At 39.5% G+C, this 17,631-nt stretch overlaps 1 protein-coding gene across 12 annotated transcripts; it reads left to right on the top strand.

The window, feature by feature from the left end:
* Positions 1-2,400: 2,400 nt before the first annotated feature.
* On the top strand, positions 2,401-16,010 carry LOC137992094 (COUP transcription factor 2-like). Of its 12 annotated transcripts, none has more exons than XM_068837197.1 (5): positions 2,401-2,474; positions 2,774-2,967; positions 13,480-13,799; positions 13,935-14,471; positions 14,711-16,010. In XM_068837197.1, the coding sequence occupies exons 3-5, from the start codon at positions 13,499-13,501 to the stop codon at positions 14,983-14,985; spliced, it is 1,113 nt and encodes a 370-aa protein (XP_068693298.1). In that variant the 5' UTR covers positions 2,401-2,474; positions 2,774-2,967; positions 13,480-13,498; the 3' UTR covers positions 14,986-16,010. The 12 variants fall into 12 exon arrangements, with proteins under 12 accessions (XP_068693298.1, XP_068693304.1, XP_068693297.1 ...); XM_068837203.1 differs by having other exon boundaries at positions 2,411-2,453; positions 13,480-13,793; XM_068837196.1 differs by lacking the exon at positions 2,401-2,474 and having other exon boundaries at positions 2,611-2,967.
* The last annotated feature ends 1,621 nt before the right edge of the window (positions 16,011-17,631 follow it).

Here is a 17,631-nt window from a genome sequence, read left to right as displayed (position 1 = left end):
AAGGAGTAGCCCTGGTGTGTACTCATTCCAAGCTCATTCCATAATTTAGCAGCAAGAAATCGTGTAGAATGTTTCCGTGAGGTGTAGTATTGACGGAAGGTATTTGCAGTTCACAGTTGTTGCCTCTTAGGTTATTAATATTGTTTCTTAATTGAATTAGCGAAGATACATAGCCAGGCATAGTCCCAAGAAGGGATTTGTGAACCACAAATAGTAAGTATATCAAGTAGCCTTCCATCTTTGAGGCTGACCAAGTCCAAGAGCATCATATATGAACTACAGTTATCGTTCAGAATAATTCTAAGAGCATACTTATTGAGACGTTCCAGCACTACTATTTAAGTTCTAGCACTACAAAAATGCCATATTGTGTTACAGTGTTGAAAGTATGGTATAATAAAAGCCTTGTAGAGTTGCACCTTACTTACTTACTTACTTACTTACTTACTTACTTACTTACTTACTTACTTACTTACTTACTTACTTACTTACTTACTTACTTACTTACTTACTTACTTACTTACTTACTTACTTACTTAATTACTTTCTTACTTATCCTCATCGGACACATGAGGACTCTTAAGGCCGGAGAGTGGCACCTTAGTCATGTCTAAATCGCTTAATGCCACTTGTATTTGATTGTGTACCCTGGCACATATGTTAGTTATACTGTGTTTCGAAAATAATAATTTGTTATCCAAATTTACACCAAGCAAGTCTGTGCTCTCCTTCTTCAATAGCTACATTTCCGATTTTGAAGCCAAATTCGTAATTCTTCTTGCCAAGTATCATGGCTTGATTTTTTTCTGGTTTTGCCTTCAGACCATTCAGTGCATATCAGTTGACCATTGTAGCCAGTGAAGTTGAGGTTTTAAACCTTTGCAAAAACCGTGGACGATTAGTCTTGCTCAGCGTTCGATCAGAGAAGATCGTAATCAATCAAAATTGATTTTAAAATATTTATGAAAGTCAAGTAGACTATTGCACGACTGATAAAACAACACGAAAATGTGTATTTATACATTTTCGCGTTGTTTTATCAGTCGTGCAATAGTCTCCTTGAATTTCATAAACATTGTAGCCAGTTCACTTTCAATCAGTTTTTTCATTAAGTATATCAAGATCTTGGCCAGAAGCATGAATCTGTTGATCATCCGCATAGATATTTAACTGGGCTTGCTTCACAAAATAGAAAATGTCATTTATAAAGATATTCAAAACAAGGGGGCCCAGAACAGTTCCTTGAGGAATTCCTCTAGATAGGTCCATCCAAGTGAAAAACATGCCACCAATCTGCAGTCGCTGTTGCCGTCCATGCAGTTAGTCTTAATTTGAGTAGGGCAACTGCTACTTTGTTTAGTAGGCCATAGGCTTCAAGTTTTGCTAGTAAAAGCTTGTGTGGCAAGCTGTCAAAAGCCTTTGAGAGGTCAATTGATATGACTGCAACCATGAGATCTTTGTCCAGACAGTCTTTGTAGTCTTCAACTTGGAGGAGAAATGCTGTCTGACAACTGTAGTGCTTGCGTTAGGTTAAGCAGACAGTTTGTCGGCAAGGATGTTGTTAAAATAAGAATTTAGTTGTTTGCAGTGTAGTATTGATCGCTGGTAATATTGAAATAGGCCTGTAATTAGATTTAGAAAGCTCATCATCTTTTGAAAACTGGTGTAACTTGACCCTTTTCCAGCTATGGGGAGACAGCGGCCCTGGGAAATTGCTGTTTTTGCTCACTAAATATGCAAATTTCTGACGCTCTCGTTGCTGTGGCCTTTGTCGTTGCTTAGGCTCCCTAATTGGCACGAGTAGTAACCTTAAACTGAGAAAGGTGCAAGACGGTGCATAGTACTGAACGTAACCGAATGGTAACAATTTTGGCTCCAGTCCCTTTTGGTTGTAAATACTTCTCAAATCAGGCAAGAGACAAGACAGTGTTGCTCTCACGGAGTCCATGTCGCCGTAGGTCTTTCAAAAAGTCTTTATTAAGTCGTCTCAGTATCTGCTTTATGCCTTGAGAGTGTTTCCTTGCCACAAGTTCTATTAACCCCGGAGTCATTTTATTCTTATCACAACGTTTTCTTCAGGTTTTTTTTTTTTATCTTAGCACGGCTTGTGCTAAATTCCCTGTCACTTCATAATCTAGAGCAATATTAATTTGTTGGCCAAACTACCGTACGTATCGCTTTAGATTTCTTAAAGAAAATTGTGTTATGCAGCAAACGAATGAAAATAAGAAGTTCATCATTACTAGTCGTCAATGGCGGAAACTCGGCGGCAGCATATAAAGTTCATGTTCCACTTCTTCTCAAGTCAAAACCAACATTTTTCAAATTCCTATTCTACCTGGTCCATCATTGGCAAACAATGTAGCATTCTTTAGCCCTACGTATGTTGAACTTCACTGTGGACTAAATCAGCTGGTCTACTGCATACTGAACGCGTGGGATGAAAGTTAAAGGTCCAGGGTCCACTCCAGAGTGTAATTTTTTAGCATTAATTTACAAAATTTTCGTCAAGCATTTTCCCAGCTTGATCCTTGTATATGCGTTGAAAAATCAGTGTATTAGTTAGCGAAAGTTCTAAGTCAAGTGTCTGTTTGTCTCTGCCGCCACAGATGTCAGACAGCGCTCACTAGGAGAGGTGCATGGATGCAAACCAGCTCTTCTTCTGTTCACTACACACTGCATCGTCTATGAAAACCTCGATTTAATGGTGGTCGGACGTTAAGATATAGATTTCTAATACGAATTACTTTATTTGTTAATTTCTTCGTTGTAGATTTTTTTGAAGCGGATATTGCTTTCTCCCAGCGCGTGTCCAGTGTTATTTCCGTCTGTCACGAGACTCATCCTGTCCAGATCACATTACAATTTTGATCTGAGCGTCCCTTGACTTCTCCTGGCGAGAATCCGTACTTGACCGAGGAAAACAACCGCAAAAACCGTGGCGCAGGAAACAAACACCTCTTTAAGGTAATTTGTAAAGGTTTATTGTATCACTTTTAATTTAGTGAGAAGGATATCTACAACTGTTGCTTAGTTCGTTGATCCCGATCATGTGTAATTCTGACACTAAAATTAGAACTATCCTTAGTGCCCTACAGGTCATATAAAGCAGTAAAAGAAACATATAACAATTAAGTCTTGGGTTAATGACCGAAAAACCTCAAACATCGATCTTTGGAGCAAAGAAGCAAATGCCTGTTTCAGCGCTTCGCTTGTTCATTGCTTTCATCAAATAGGCGTTGTGCCATTTTGCATATAATTCATACCGCATGTCTGATGCGTGGGCGATTACTCCGATTTCTTAGTTTCTGCATATCAGACTCCGTTTACTCTACGCTTAGCTCACTGGCAGGGTGGATTCAGTGTTTGAGGGCATTTATTTCCAGTCATTCTTCTTTTAAAGTCATTCAACTGATTTCGTACAGGTGAGGCATAACTTGAACTCAAATATATCGAATGCACGCCTGCACCACACTTCTGTTTTAAAGTTGCCGTTCCTCACGTGTTTTCGGTGAGAAGTCAAACACGAATCCACATGGAGTGCTCCTAAGATGGAAATTATGTAATTCGCAAAGACTACTTGATACATAGTACCGGTCAGACGAACGGCAGATGATCATCAAATCAATATTCGGAGGTTAATTGTTTTTGCACTGATCTGTTCAGTGAATTATATAATTGAGGCCGGTGTGAGGGGTCGTTTTGGATTACAAAGCATTTAGAATTCCGAAATATTTAGAACTTTGCGTTAGATAGTAAAACCTGATTTGACAGTGCCAGATTTATGTCGATGAATGTCACAGAGGTGTGTGAAAAGAAGATAACTTGGAGTCGGATCGCATTACTCAAATTTGTCCAATCTCTCTTTTCATCTGCAATGTAACACCGATTTATTCTAGAGACTTCCGCTTTTCTCTTTGCCCCACCGACAAGAAATACATAACGATTGCTGACAACTGAATGCGACAATTTGTAATCATATTCGTAAAACGATAATAGCTCAGGAAGGGACAATGAGGATTGTGTAACTTGGTTGTCAAAGTATTTATGGTATAGCTGACGCTTCGGCTTGTCTGAGATTTCACAGACGAATATAAGATTTTAAGACTCTATACCAAGGTGCACTGCGCGCTTTTCACAGGAGATTACCCAAGGTACCCAAGCTTTGATTTTCGTTCTCTGCTAAATCACTATGCGTGCAAAAATTTCAGCTCAGTGCGTTGATTGGCTGAGAGCACATTAATAATCCCAAACAGAGTGCAGAAAAGGAAAATTATGTTAGTGCAGAAAGTTGAAATTAGTGCAGTAAAGGTGAAATTTTTGCATTGATAGCCAATCAAATGACAGCCCTAGAAAGTGCAATTCATGGCGCAATTTCTCCGTGGTTGCGTGACAAGCGTGCGTTGCTTCTGCTAAACCATTTCGAATTTTTTCATGTATATTGTAAATAAGTAATCACATGATTTTTCTCGTGCAATTGGAATAAATAAGTAATTGCAATTTTTTTTCAAAGGCTACAAATTGCAATCGCGTGCGTCTTTGAAATAATTTAATCGTGCTGAAGTATTGCACTCAAAATAATGCGGTTACCTATACAAATCATTATAATCATTATTGTTTTTCATCAGACTTAAGTAATTTTGTAATAGGTCAGTTATTTTTGAAAACTGATCGGGAAGTCGTGCTTATTTGCAAAGGTCGTAGCCGCAGACATTGCGCTGGTCCGTGACAAAATCTTTCCTCCAAAGATTGCATTACGTGTTAAAAAAGGCGAACTCCGATCAGAGCTTCCCTTTATTCACTGCAAAAAAAAAATCAAAACTTTATTTAAAGTGGGCAATACACTTAGCTACTAGCTAGCTTTCAGGTATGCCGCTAAATACGAAGCAATCATATAAATAACTGTACAAAAACCCTAAAATATCTATTACATCTATTTGCACTGTGCACGAGCCATCCTATCGTTTATTCCCTGGTTTTCACGCATGCGGGTATCATTAAACGAAAGGGCGCAAAGTATCTTGGGAAAAAGTGTCCTTGTTGTTGAAGTTATGTTACATAAGACGAGTGGGGAATGGAAAAAAGAGTAAGAGAAGCCCAAAGATAAAACGTGATGATCGTTTTACGTTTTATCAGATTTGCTTGGCGTCTGTCTCTGGTCTTGCTCTTTTCATTTAGTGTTTAGTGTTGCCCTCTGAGTGGAGATATTCCCATTCATTTACAATAGGATTTTAGAAGCAAATAGTTGAATCGAAACTGGACTGGTAAGTGCAGTTAAAATGGCTAAATTAGACGATACAATTAGACAATACAACGGATACTAGTTGAGTGTTTCACCGATCTTTCACACTGTGTGCGCGCACAACGATGACCTGTTGTAAGAGCTCGGCTGGTTTAAGGAGGTCCAATTCAAAAAACCGCGTCAAGGTGCAAGATCTCCAGAAGGCCATTTCATTTATCTTGTGTCAGATCAGGATCAGGGTGTAAATCATTTGCTTTAACCCTTATCATTTTTTTGCAAAGGTTGCCAAACCGGGAAAATGTCAAAAAAAATTGACCATGTGGTACAAACGAGACCAAATAACCACCATGAGCTGTGTAAAGTATTCTATTAACTCTTTTGGGGTTTTTTTTATTGAATTGTTTTACACAGTTTGAACTCTAGTAATGTGTATTTCAAGCCCGGGCGAAGTTTATCATCATCTTCGAGTCAAGTGAAGGCCGTTCACTGCTATTTGTTTATGTTTCTACCAGAGTGTTTTCACTTATTTTATGGTGTTGAAAGCTGACGTAACATTATCCTACAACCACAAATTGCCGGTTCTATTTTTTAGACCAGTTGGACGAAGTTGCGTGCTCACAATGTCCGAACTAATTAAGAACGATTTATTTCAGGGCGTGGTGCCTCATTTTTGAAAAAAAAAAATCATAGATGAATAGTTTCCTTTTTTGCACTGCAATCTACGCAAGCCGTTGGTTTTTTAGTTTTACGTAGAAACCGTATTCCATGCTATAGATAAGCCAACTTGCAGTCTTTCTTTTCGAAGTGCAAAGAGGTGGGACGACAAACTCATGCAGAGCCACTGTGTTTTTATGGTTCATGGAACAGATGTATGTCATTAAAGGGATGTTGAGTGTGAAGGCAGTTCAACAATTTTCCACTTGCTCTCGCATCTCACTCAACGGACTTAGATAACAGAAAGAAATTAGGTTATCTAGAACAGATTTATCGATAATACTTTTGGCCCTCGACACTTCTTCTTTCCTAAGCCAAGGTCGGCATGCGCGGTTGTCGGAGATGACACTGAAACATCTAAAAAATGTCAAAAGTTTAAATTACTTTTGTTAGATTTATTGGCAGTATGAATGAAGGATCGATTTCCAAGGTAACAATATAAACGGATTAACTGTTCATTGTGGAACAAGATTTTAATGCCCTTAAGGGAACTGCGCAACAAGAGATGGACTCGAGCTAACATTTCAGAAATAGAATTCCAGCCATCCAAAGCAGATCATACGATTTACCAGAAAATGCGAGATGCACATTCATGTGAAAATACGTGTTTTCACCAACAACAATAGGCGCCCGCTTAAAAAAATACCAACCGGTTTCCCATGCAACAACTTACAATTGATACTTTCATTTTCATGACCTTTTGTGGTCAATGGGGGTTTCCATGGATCATATTGCTCTCGTAAGTTAAAAAAAGAATTTTTGTGCTAATTTAGATAGTTCTTGACCCCAACTGATTCGTCCGACTGAACCAGGATCAAAGAAAAGAATACTTAACACTAAAAGAAAAGCAGGAATGTTAAGTAGGTTACACATGCCCTGTACTATTTCAGTCTCCTGATTTTGTGCAGAAATTTTCTGTATCAGGCTGAACGAAAATACGTGTTGTATTGCACTGATGCATGATGATTTGATTAACGGTTTTATTAAGATATTTGTCCTCAAAGCCAGTGTTTTTTTTTAACACGGGTTACAGCTTTATGTCCTCGGATAGGTTTTGCTGTAAAGGTTATTTTGCTTTGTCGCTGATCGAAATAAGTGTTAATCTTTCTTTTTTTTTTTTTTTTGGGGGGGGGGGGGGGGGACCGGAGCGGGCGAGTGAGGCGCGTCCCCGATTAGAATATCCGCCCCCGACCCCTTCACCAATACGCCTTCAAGGTTTTATAATTGTGGCAGGTGGAAATGAACAAACATGCTTTTAAGAATCCGTGACTAAAAGTAGGATCGTGTCAGTTGTTCGAAATACCCGACATCACTTCTACACTTTGTGGAGGCACAGTACGCGGTGGTTCAGTTGTTGACGCAACGGATTTTGTGCTCCAGGTTTGCTGGTTCGAGGCAATCGTTTTGAACTCGTTTCCTTGGGCAAGAAACTTTGCTCCACAATGTCTTAGTCCACCCAGGTGTAGATGACATCTGTAAATAGTTAGTGACAGCCAGGTTCGTTTCAGTCTCTACAAGCGTAAGATGCTCTTGGCCAATCACCAAACGTTGAAATACACATCTCAACTGATGCACTCAAACTAATGAACCAATCAGAACGCAAAGAAAATAATATATGCAGCCCTGTGACTCGCGCTGGAAACATGTGCACGCAAGTCCCAATTCGTCTTGCTTTGGGCTCCAATTAGTAGAAAATCATGTGAATATGGAGCTTGGAGCTTGTTATGCAAACAGTAACCAAAAAGGTCGAAAATCAAACTTTGTACGGCGTTTCTGTGACTCTGTCTTCCACTGGCTAAGAATATACTACTAAAGTCTGGAAATCAATCGAACCTACGGATAAGTTAAAAGCTAAGCATTAATGGCCAAGGGCGACAGAATTGATTTTACTTCGTACAGTTTCCCTTGCTTAAGAAAATAAATACGAAACATTTCAGTGAAAGGTTTCTTATCGTTTCTTATTTCTTGCTTGGTCACTGTTTTTTTCTAAAACAATATATACTAAAATAAATATTGAATCTGTTTTTCGGAACACTCAAGCCTAGAGCCAGATCATTACAGGGTATTCCTCATCCAAAATTTGTGTAAAACAAATTGAAAATCACCGAACAGTTTAAATTTTTGCCATAGATCCATTTGAAAATTTCCATTCTTGTTCTGCAACCAACTATCAAATATGTGCATTCTTCTTGTGCTATTGATTTTGCTACGAAATCTCTTTTTCACTGAGTAGTTGGTCTTTATCCTAGTAAAATGTATTTGCTTTTTCTTTATTTTGGTGCAGGCAATAGCTAAGTAAATGATTGATTATCATGGTCACAATCTCTCTTTTCACTTTATATATTCTTTCGATTTTGCACACAGCTTCTCTTAGCGCTAGACGGGTATGATCAAGATAACGAACTTTACCAACAAAAAGCCGTAAGCTGTTAAGCCGTAAATTTTCCCTGGCGTTTGAGGAGAAACAGCCATTAGCATTTATCTCGCAGGGTCTTTTAATTTTTCCCCTTTGGTTTAAAACGTGTGATGTTCAAATTTTTTTCCCTTCCATAATGGCTTACAAAAGTCTATTGATGCCAATCTCATCTCCCGGCCAACTCAGCCAAGTTAGCTAACAGGAAACCTTCTTTGGCCAATGTTATCTGTGTTTCATTTTAGAATGGTTGCACCGGTGAGTTTTTTTAAAAGTCACATCCGAAAACAAAGCATACATCACCTTTTTTTTAAGTCAACGTTTTCAGGTTTTAAGTCTTTAAACACTTACCCTCTTACCAATTTTAATTGGTATGATTAAAATGATTAGTGTAAATTTGTGTAGTCGTTTTCACAGAAGCAGATTTTTCTTCACTAGATATGAGATTGGCCGTTCTTATACTAGAGACGTATAATTTCTGAGGAACGACTTTGGGCAACTTGTGATGTGTCCAGGCTAAGTAAATCGTGTGATGCTTCTTTGAAGACGTAGTAAACGATTGAGATCGTCAAGACGAACCGAATGCGTCTCACGCCTCCCTTCAGTTCTCCTTAAAGACGAGTGAGATGCATTGAACGATTTGTATCCGCGTCCAGACGCATAATGCGTCTCTCGGCCGTCTCTGTACAAGACGAATTATATGGCGAAATAAAAGGCGCATTAAAATAAATTGCTCAAATTATGTGTCTCTAGTATTAAAACGACCATTGTTCCCAAAAACTTTGAAGTCGGTTTCTGGACGTTTCAGCTCGATCCTGTGCAATATCAGGGGGAAAGTGGACTACGGGCCTCTGTAAGAAGCTCAGTAGAGCCATTATTTTTCTTCTCCAGGACAGAATATGCCATTTAACACTTTCTACCTTAAAATTTCATGCCAATGGTTAATGTAGGCGGTTTGCGCTAATGGTTACTGTAATATATTTGCTTTCATTTAAGTGAAACTCCGCCGTCTCTACTTAGCGGTCAAAAGCTGAGGGTTTTCCGCCATCATTGATTTAAGTGAGGGCGTTCCGTTCAACAATTTGCTTACAGCAAAATCCTATAAAATTGTTCATTTTCGAAACGTGAAACACATCCTTTTTATTTTTAGTACGCTGCTTAACCAAGGGCACGTCTAAACTGTTTTTTTTATTAGAAATTTTAAGAACAGGAAGCCGTTCTTCAGCAGATCCAATCCGCTCGTTAACCGATGGTTGTTGATGATATAAAAAAATAACAGCTTATATAAGTAGCAAATATCAAGCATGAATCACAAATCCGTTGTTTCTCACAGCAAATTTGTTTTGAAGATTTGAGAACGTTTTTAAACATCTTTCTGTTTAAAAAAAGAAAGGTGGTTTGTGTCCTCAAATTTCCTGATTGGGTATCAATGATCTGGGAAGGACGACCTATGTAGTCATCTTTGACACAATTAACGCGATTCTGTCGGCCCCGTCGAAGCGATTTTAGCCAACACAACCGCTGAGTGAACCAAGGATCAGTTGGAAGGGTATCTCTGCCCACCCACCATCCAATGACTGATGAGGCCGCCGTCGGGCACAATTCAAACGTTGTTACTCTGAGCAGCTGACGTTTTCCTTTTTCTGCGTTTCTCTTCTGCGGATAAATTAATGTTAAGCTATAAAGATGCCATCTTTTTGACAATTTTTTGCTTTGGTGAACTACGTAAAATTTCCTTCAAAAAACAGATTACTAATGGACATAAGTTTGTTTAATTTTAATACCGGACTTTCCTCTTTAAATTTAAAGGCGATTTTCAGGTCACACTTGACGTGATTCCTACAACCAGTTTTCATTACATAACGTCTGGTCACGATTCACATCGTCTGATACTGTGCTGGCAATGGTATGAGAAACTGAGAGGATTTCGTATTTAACACAAAGTCAAAAGTTAGACTCTCGTTGGAGAATTATCACGAGACAGTCTTATTAGGTTTTTTCAATGTTGTAAAACTAGAATGCTGATTCGTATCAATTACGGTGGTTGAATCTGCAAATTTATTTTCCACCTGTAGTTCATGGTGAATTCGAAGGATTGTTCCAGTGATATGAAAATAGAAACTGACATTAAGTATATTTTGAAAAGTTGTTTGTATGTAAAGGCCGCCGAAAACATAGGAAACAAAAATCCGAAACTGATGTTAAAACACTTCAGAGTTGTTCCAAGAAATTTTTTTAAGAATGATCAGAGTTGTTTCAAAATTGGTAAAACTCTTTATTAAGATTACCACGAACTTTCGTTGAGGGCATACTATAGAATATTGCCTGTTTCGAGAACACCTAATTTACATCAGTTGAATTATTCATTCTATCCACGTATTTTGGAACTAATCGATTAAATTCGAGGGTGGCGCGCGGTTTTTCTATCCCCATATAATCGTTTTCTATTCCTTGGATCAATACTTTCCGTGTTTTCAAAGATAACATTCACTGTTTGTAATATTATTTTCTTAAGCAAAAGTTCAAAAATTTTCATGTTTCCTTGAAAAGTTAACGTCATAATACAAACCCGTGCCGTCGTTATTTCCCTCAATCAACACAAAAACTACAGCCTTAAATGAATCATTTGCGAGTAAATTGCTCAGATTTAACCTTAAAGAAAACAAAGTCAGTCCTGTGGTTTGTTTGTTTACATAACAGGGCTTCGGGTCACTATTCAGTACAAGGAAGTCTGCGTAAGCGAGGCCATTGCGTGGGAGTTTAGCATTCTGTCACGTTCTTGAATTGATTAGAGTCGCGCTTGACCAATGAAACTCTTTGACCCAAACTCAAGTGGTATTTCCTTCTCAGTAATCTTTGAGTAATTTTATACTCAGACTATTAAATGTTTCAACCTTTGGCATTAACTTGTTGAAAGTTCGCTTGACCCAAGTGTATTATCTTCTTCCTCTTAATCTATTATTCGTCTTGCTATATAATCACAACACAATTTCTGCGTGTGTTGGAAAGGATTTGGAAATGACAATCAGTTCAGTTCTGATTCAGCGATGCAATTCGGAAGAAGTCAGCGAGTTAGCTAAGGTAACGTCAGAATTTCTGCCATTTAATTTGTGGTATTCTTAAAACTGATGAAGCACGCCATTCGAATTGCATAATAATAATAATGATGATAATAATAGTAATAATTCATTGACCTCATCAAGTCAGTCAGCAGAGTTGAACAAAAGGACAGACGGAGTTCAATTATCACTTTCAGTCAGTCGATTCCATCAGCCATAATTCCTAAACCTTCTCGATGCACTAAAAATACAATGTGAAAGAGAAGGCCTTCAAAATTTTCGTCCCTGTAATTTTTTCTTCGGATGTCAGCTACAATTTAACAAAAGAGAAACAAGAAGATACCACTTCCCCCCCTGAATCGTGTCAAAGTTAAATAGAATTTTGTATAAACACAATTCGTCGAGCTGTCTCGGAACTATTGTCATCAGCTTTTCGTGTTTTCGTAATAGTGCAATTTTATCCGCATGAAATGTAAGCTATTATAAGAATGCAACGTAGAGACTGTTTGTCTGGATGTACTGCAGGATCCGACTCGAAAATTACCGCGATGCGCGTGAGTTCATTGTTGTTCAGACTGTTTACTTTCGTTGCAAAAATATTGAAAGTGCCTTTTACAGGATAAAAGAGTCTATTTACTAACAAAAGTCACCAAGAGTAATCCCCTAAAGCAGTTAGTTCAGACTGTGAAATTTGCGTGACTCGCGTTAATTATATTACGAATTGGATGAGTGATAGCGGGCGGGCGGTCAGTCGAATTTAGTAAGCATCCTTGTTTTGTCGCATCTTCTCGGCATTTCTCACTGCTTAATTATGTAAATTGTCTTCGAATCATTTTCCTCCTCTATACGAACAAACGACTCAGAAAGCGATGCGTCGTTTTCTTCGATAGAGCGGTTATTTTTGTCTTAGTACATAGGCTGCGCCAACTCTTAGCACCCAGCAGCTTGTAGCATTGATCGGCGATTTAAAGTTATACATTGTCTAATGCTTGTGTAAATATTCAAGCTTGCGTGTCCTTGGGTATGTTTTGAGGTACATTGAAAATTATCCACCTCAAATCTTTTGTTCCGTTATCAGGGGCTTGTCATTTAATTTAGCGTGTGATGACAGGCTGTCTTATCTTCGCATGCGGGTCAGATGAACAGTTTTCCTTCTTTCTTCTTCAAAGACCTTGGGTGAAGGGTTCACAAGGGGAGGCAGATTTTGCTATTGTATCTCCTGGCGTGACTATCAACAAAGCGAGAAACTAACTAGGAAGCTTATGCTACCAAAAAGGCGGTCTTTTGAGTACGTGTCTTCCGTTTTTGGGTTTCGTGATATCTGTTTTCGCATGCCTAGGTGTTAAATTGCTGTTTACTCAATAAAGGAGCTCACGTGTCGCTGTCATGCGAACTTCGTTTGTGCAAGCTGCCTTGATAATGTATTTTTTCCCAATCTGACTTGTAAATTTCTTTTCTGCGGACCCCACATCGCCCAGGGGCAGCTATTAAACAGCGTGAGCTACTCAAGGCTCTTTACGTAGACCTAAAATAAAACTCCTATCACTCGCGCTCAGACAAAGAAGTGTTCGTCGTAGCGTAACTGAATACTGTCGACCAATCATTTCGCCTTCGTGGCAAGTGACGGGCAGTTACGCGAAACGTTCCTTAGCCCTGGGGCTCTCTTAAAAAGAGCCCTTGAACTCAATCTTGACAGGCCTACCATATATAGAATGAGTTGCTAGGGAAACCCGACATTTCCAACAGATTATGTCAAAGTTCAGTCTTTTCAGACATGACACGAGTGCTGTTTTTACATTCAGCGCTTGTGTATGTCCTCTTTGCGGCTGCCCCTTTCAACCTACATATGCCACTTAGCTGGGACAAAAACGAGATTTTAAGTTTAGTAAGTCAATTCGCGCAGCAGAGCCTTTGTAATTCTGCGTTATTGATATCCGTCTTGTAAAAATCCTTCGCCATTGCGAAGCGACCGATCGCGGAAACGTTATCCAATTGTGCTCGCGCGCGCTCTTGAACCAACGCTAACTGTTGGATTGTAATTATATCCACAGTCTTAATTTGCCGGGTGGTATGGCCGGAGTCCCTGCTCAAACATGGTGCACGGAGAAGACAGAACCATTAGAAGAATCGACTGAGAAAAATGTGCAGCAAGTGGAATGTGCCGTTTGCGGGGATAAATCGTCAGGCAAACACTATGGAGTATTCACCTGTGAGGGGTGTAAGTCGTTCTTCAAACGGAGCGTTCGCCGTAACCTCAGCTACACTTGCCGTGCTTCACGAAATTGCCCTATAGATCAGCATCATCGAAACCAGTGCCAGTACTGCCGTTTGAGAAAATGTATCAAAGTCGGAATGAGACGCGAGGGTACGGGTGAGAAATTATCATTTAGCAATTATAAATCCGTGTGGCTCACTTTTGCCGCCGATCAATAATAGTAAGTCTTAAGTGTTCATCGCAAGTGCATGAGTAAGATGTTGAATGAACCTTTTCACCTTTTCTCGACAGCCGTTCAAAGAGGTCGAATCCCTCCAACACAAGTACCGCAGCCGAGTCCACAACACTCGGCCCTGAACGGCAATGATGTATCAAATGGGCATTCGTTTCTGTCGGGTTTTATCAGCCTGTTACTCCGAGCAGAGCCTTACCCCACCACACGATTCCAACAGGGCATGAACATGCCGTGCGGCATAATGGGCATTGAGAACATCTGTGAGCTAGCAGCGCGATTGTTGTTCAGTGCTGTCGAATGGGCTCGTAACATCCCGTTCTTTCCGGATCTAGCAGTTACAGATCAAGTGGCGCTTTTACGTTTGGTTTGGAGTGAGTTGTTTGTACTCAACGCCGCCCAATGTCCGATGCCTCTCCAAGTTGCACCACTTCTTGCGTCCGCTGGTATCCACTCGAACCATATGTCGCCAGACAGGATGGTCACCTTCATGGATAACGTTAGGATATTTCAGGAACAGATCGAGAAATATCGCAATCTTCATGTGGATGCTGCAGAATTTGCTTGCCTCAAAGCTATCGTGCTGTTTACTTCAGGTGAGCCTCCCGTAAGAAAAATCTTTTGGGCCGGGGGATGGTAATAGCTTGATGTTTGTGGAACGTCTTCATATTTTATTGATGACTCTCTGCGGGCATTGACGGCCTTTTATCTGTTTTGGTAAATTAATAGTAACATTACAGTAGAGTCAAGAGTGTGTGTTTCTCCTCCTCCGTGCTGCACAGGCGACATTACGAACGAGTTTGTAGCAATACTATGTTTAATTGTATTTTCACAGATGCGTCCGGTCTCACTGACCCCCAGTACATTGAGAGTCTTCAAGAAAAGACCCAGTGCGCTCTTGAGGAGTATACAAGAAACCAATACCCCAATCAACCTACGCGCTTTGGAAAACTGCTGTTGAGACTGCCTTCGTTGCGAAGCATCAATTCGTCCATTGTGGAACAGCTTTTCTTTGTACGTCTCGTGGGTAAGACTCCTATCGAGACACTTCTTAGGGATATGTTATTGTCCGGAACACCAACGAGCTGGCCCTACCTTCCCTGCTCGTAGAGCAGCAATTACAAAGCAGAGGATCTTACGGCGCTAAGAGCTCCACGCGAGTTCGTCCAAACTCATGCGTTCGTTCTTCAGAAGAACACTAAAGGTTTTTACTTGAACATAATTTTTTAGAAAAATACAGGCTCCAGGCCTTAAAACCTTCTATTTCTATTCTAATACATTTTAGGTAGACATTTATAACGAATTTTTGTTGCATTTGAAGAAACATACAGTATTTTATAACTATTTGCGGAGGAACTGTTCCAAGAGTGAAACAGATTAGTGACTACGAATGTACCGGCGATAGTGTTGAATGTAAATAGAGTTCCGCTTAGACGCTCTGACAAGCTTTTCGTAAAGCTCGTTGTAAGATAGGAGTTGTATAGTATAGATATTTTTACTACCTTTACTCATAAAAACCAGTAGCTTAGCTATGTGTTAAAGTATTTTTTCATTCGCTCAACTTAAAGTTTTAAGTTGCTTGATCGATGTGTGCCTCGGCCAAGACAGAAATGGTCGCTGAATTATTAGTTGCTAAAAGCAATTGAGTGAATTATTCGTTCTTGCAGTGTGTTTCCAAAAGATTTATGTCCAAGACAAACAAGATGAAATGATACAAAATTAAAGAGTCGTTTAAATAGCTTTTGATGTGTTCGCGGTTTAGTGTCGTCAAAGTTTCAACTTTGTCAGTTGGAAAATTAGAAGGTATGCTGCAGATTAATATTTAATTCACGTTATTTAGTTTGGGGGCGACTAGGTCAAGATATATCTCCTATCCAGTAAATAACAGAAACAAATCATTTATTTCCCTTTGTATTACACCTTGACAAAGACGATTGTGACAAATTGACGACCTTCACTAGGTCAGTCGGCGATAAACCGTCTTCGACGACACCTATCTGTATTCGGAAACCGCCGAAGCGAAGCTTTGCGTTTTTGATATGCGCATTTTAACCCCTATCTGTTACAAGCACCTCCACTTTCTTCATTTAAAATTTAACTGGATTAAAAGAATAATAATACAAACTGTTCAGAAAGTGTCGTGCCGAGGCGTGGATGTTATTTATCGTTAAATTTACTACCAAAGTCGAAAAGGTGGCTGTGTAAACACGTTCTTGTCTCCGAAAATATTTAGGTAATTTAAACATTGTTTCCGCCGATATTTCGTCTTCCTCGATGTTTCTCTGCTACAGGTGTCCTGAACCTTGAAAGGAAGTTTCAGCGGATTCTAGTGTTGCCGTCTTTTCCAACATTAACTCTAACTTTTGTACTTAAGAAACGTAAACTGTGGCCTTGACAAGGAAGGAAACGACGTGTTGAACCGGCTGACTTTGTCTGCCGTTTTAAACAGTTCAAGATTAAAATAACTGTTTTGCTGAAAGTTGACCCTCAGTGCAATCCTGTCAATCCTGTTCGAGTCTTTCCTCGAAAAATTCGACGAGCACCGATTTTCTTCTTAGTTAGCAACGTGAACCTCAATATCTTGCTTGACAGCAAGTCCGCGACCTTTCGAAGCTAATTGTTTCGACACGGAAATTGCAGTGATCTGCGGCGCAATATTTATTTCCTAATGCAACGGTAACGTGTGTCGTCGAATGTCTCAATTATTTGATTTCAAGGTCATTGACAGAGGTGTTTCTGTGATGTCGCATCGCGCCGTTTTCTCTCATCGAATGACCTCTTGTTTGCCAGCAGAGACAGGAGGCTGAGCTTCGCTGAGCCCCGTTTGCCATTAAGAGTAGTTTCTTCGCTGAAAAGATAGCGAAAGAGTTCAAAATTTCCCTGGCCCGCCTGATGAGATTTTGGTCCCTGCCTGACGTAGCAATCCTTCAGTTTTCCTTGCGTACACTTCCTCACGCAAAATGAAAGCTATATTAACTTCAGATGAACGATCAAAGAAGGTCTTGGTTCTGCCTTTAAGCTCTGTTTTTAAGTCGGATTCAGTAGTCAAAGACAAACGTCCGATAGTTTGACCTTTGGGAGAGACTTGTTAAACATTATAACAAGAATTGAAAGTATTAACCTCGTGAACCGTTTTTTAGTTTCTATTCAGTTGCACACAATAAATAAGGAAGGAGCTGGGTATTTATGTCTTAATGGCTGGCCGAGCAAAGCAAAGCAGATCTACACATGGTGTAATTTTTCCAAGGCCTTTGAAATTTATAAACGAATCTCCACAAACGATCACATTCAATTTTTTTTCAGACGCAAGGTTGACACATTCTTTTTCCGTGTTTTCAGTTCTCATTCAAGGTAAAGAAGAATGTTTGTTCAGAGTCACTTTGCCGAACATAGCCTGCCATTCACGAGTTGCCTCGGTGCTAAAATAATCAGGGAAGACGACACAATGGAACACTATTTGCATTCAATTTTATTCAATTTTTTATCACTTCCTGTTGCTAGATTCTTTCTTCCAGCGACCTGACTAGTAATCTTGAAAATAGCGTGATAACATTTCTTTAATCTGTTAGTTTCTTTATGTTATGGTGGGGTTCCAAGTTGCAACAATACACAATATTTTCCAATGGAGCGCCCTCCGTAATCACATTACCTAACTACAATTATCGACCTATCGACCCCTGGTATATCTTTTCCTTAGTGGTTTCTCCCCGTTTGAAGTACCCATCCTTTATAAAGACAAAGCGCTTGTAACGAACC

The sequence above is a fragment of the Montipora foliosa genome, chromosome 2 (genome assembly GCF_036669935.1).
Source record: "Montipora foliosa isolate CH-2021 chromosome 2, ASM3666993v2, whole genome shotgun sequence".
Taxonomy (NCBI): Eukaryota; Metazoa; Cnidaria; class Anthozoa; order Scleractinia; family Acroporidae; genus Montipora; species Montipora foliosa.
This window is presented reverse-complemented; position numbering and strand designations above follow the sequence as displayed.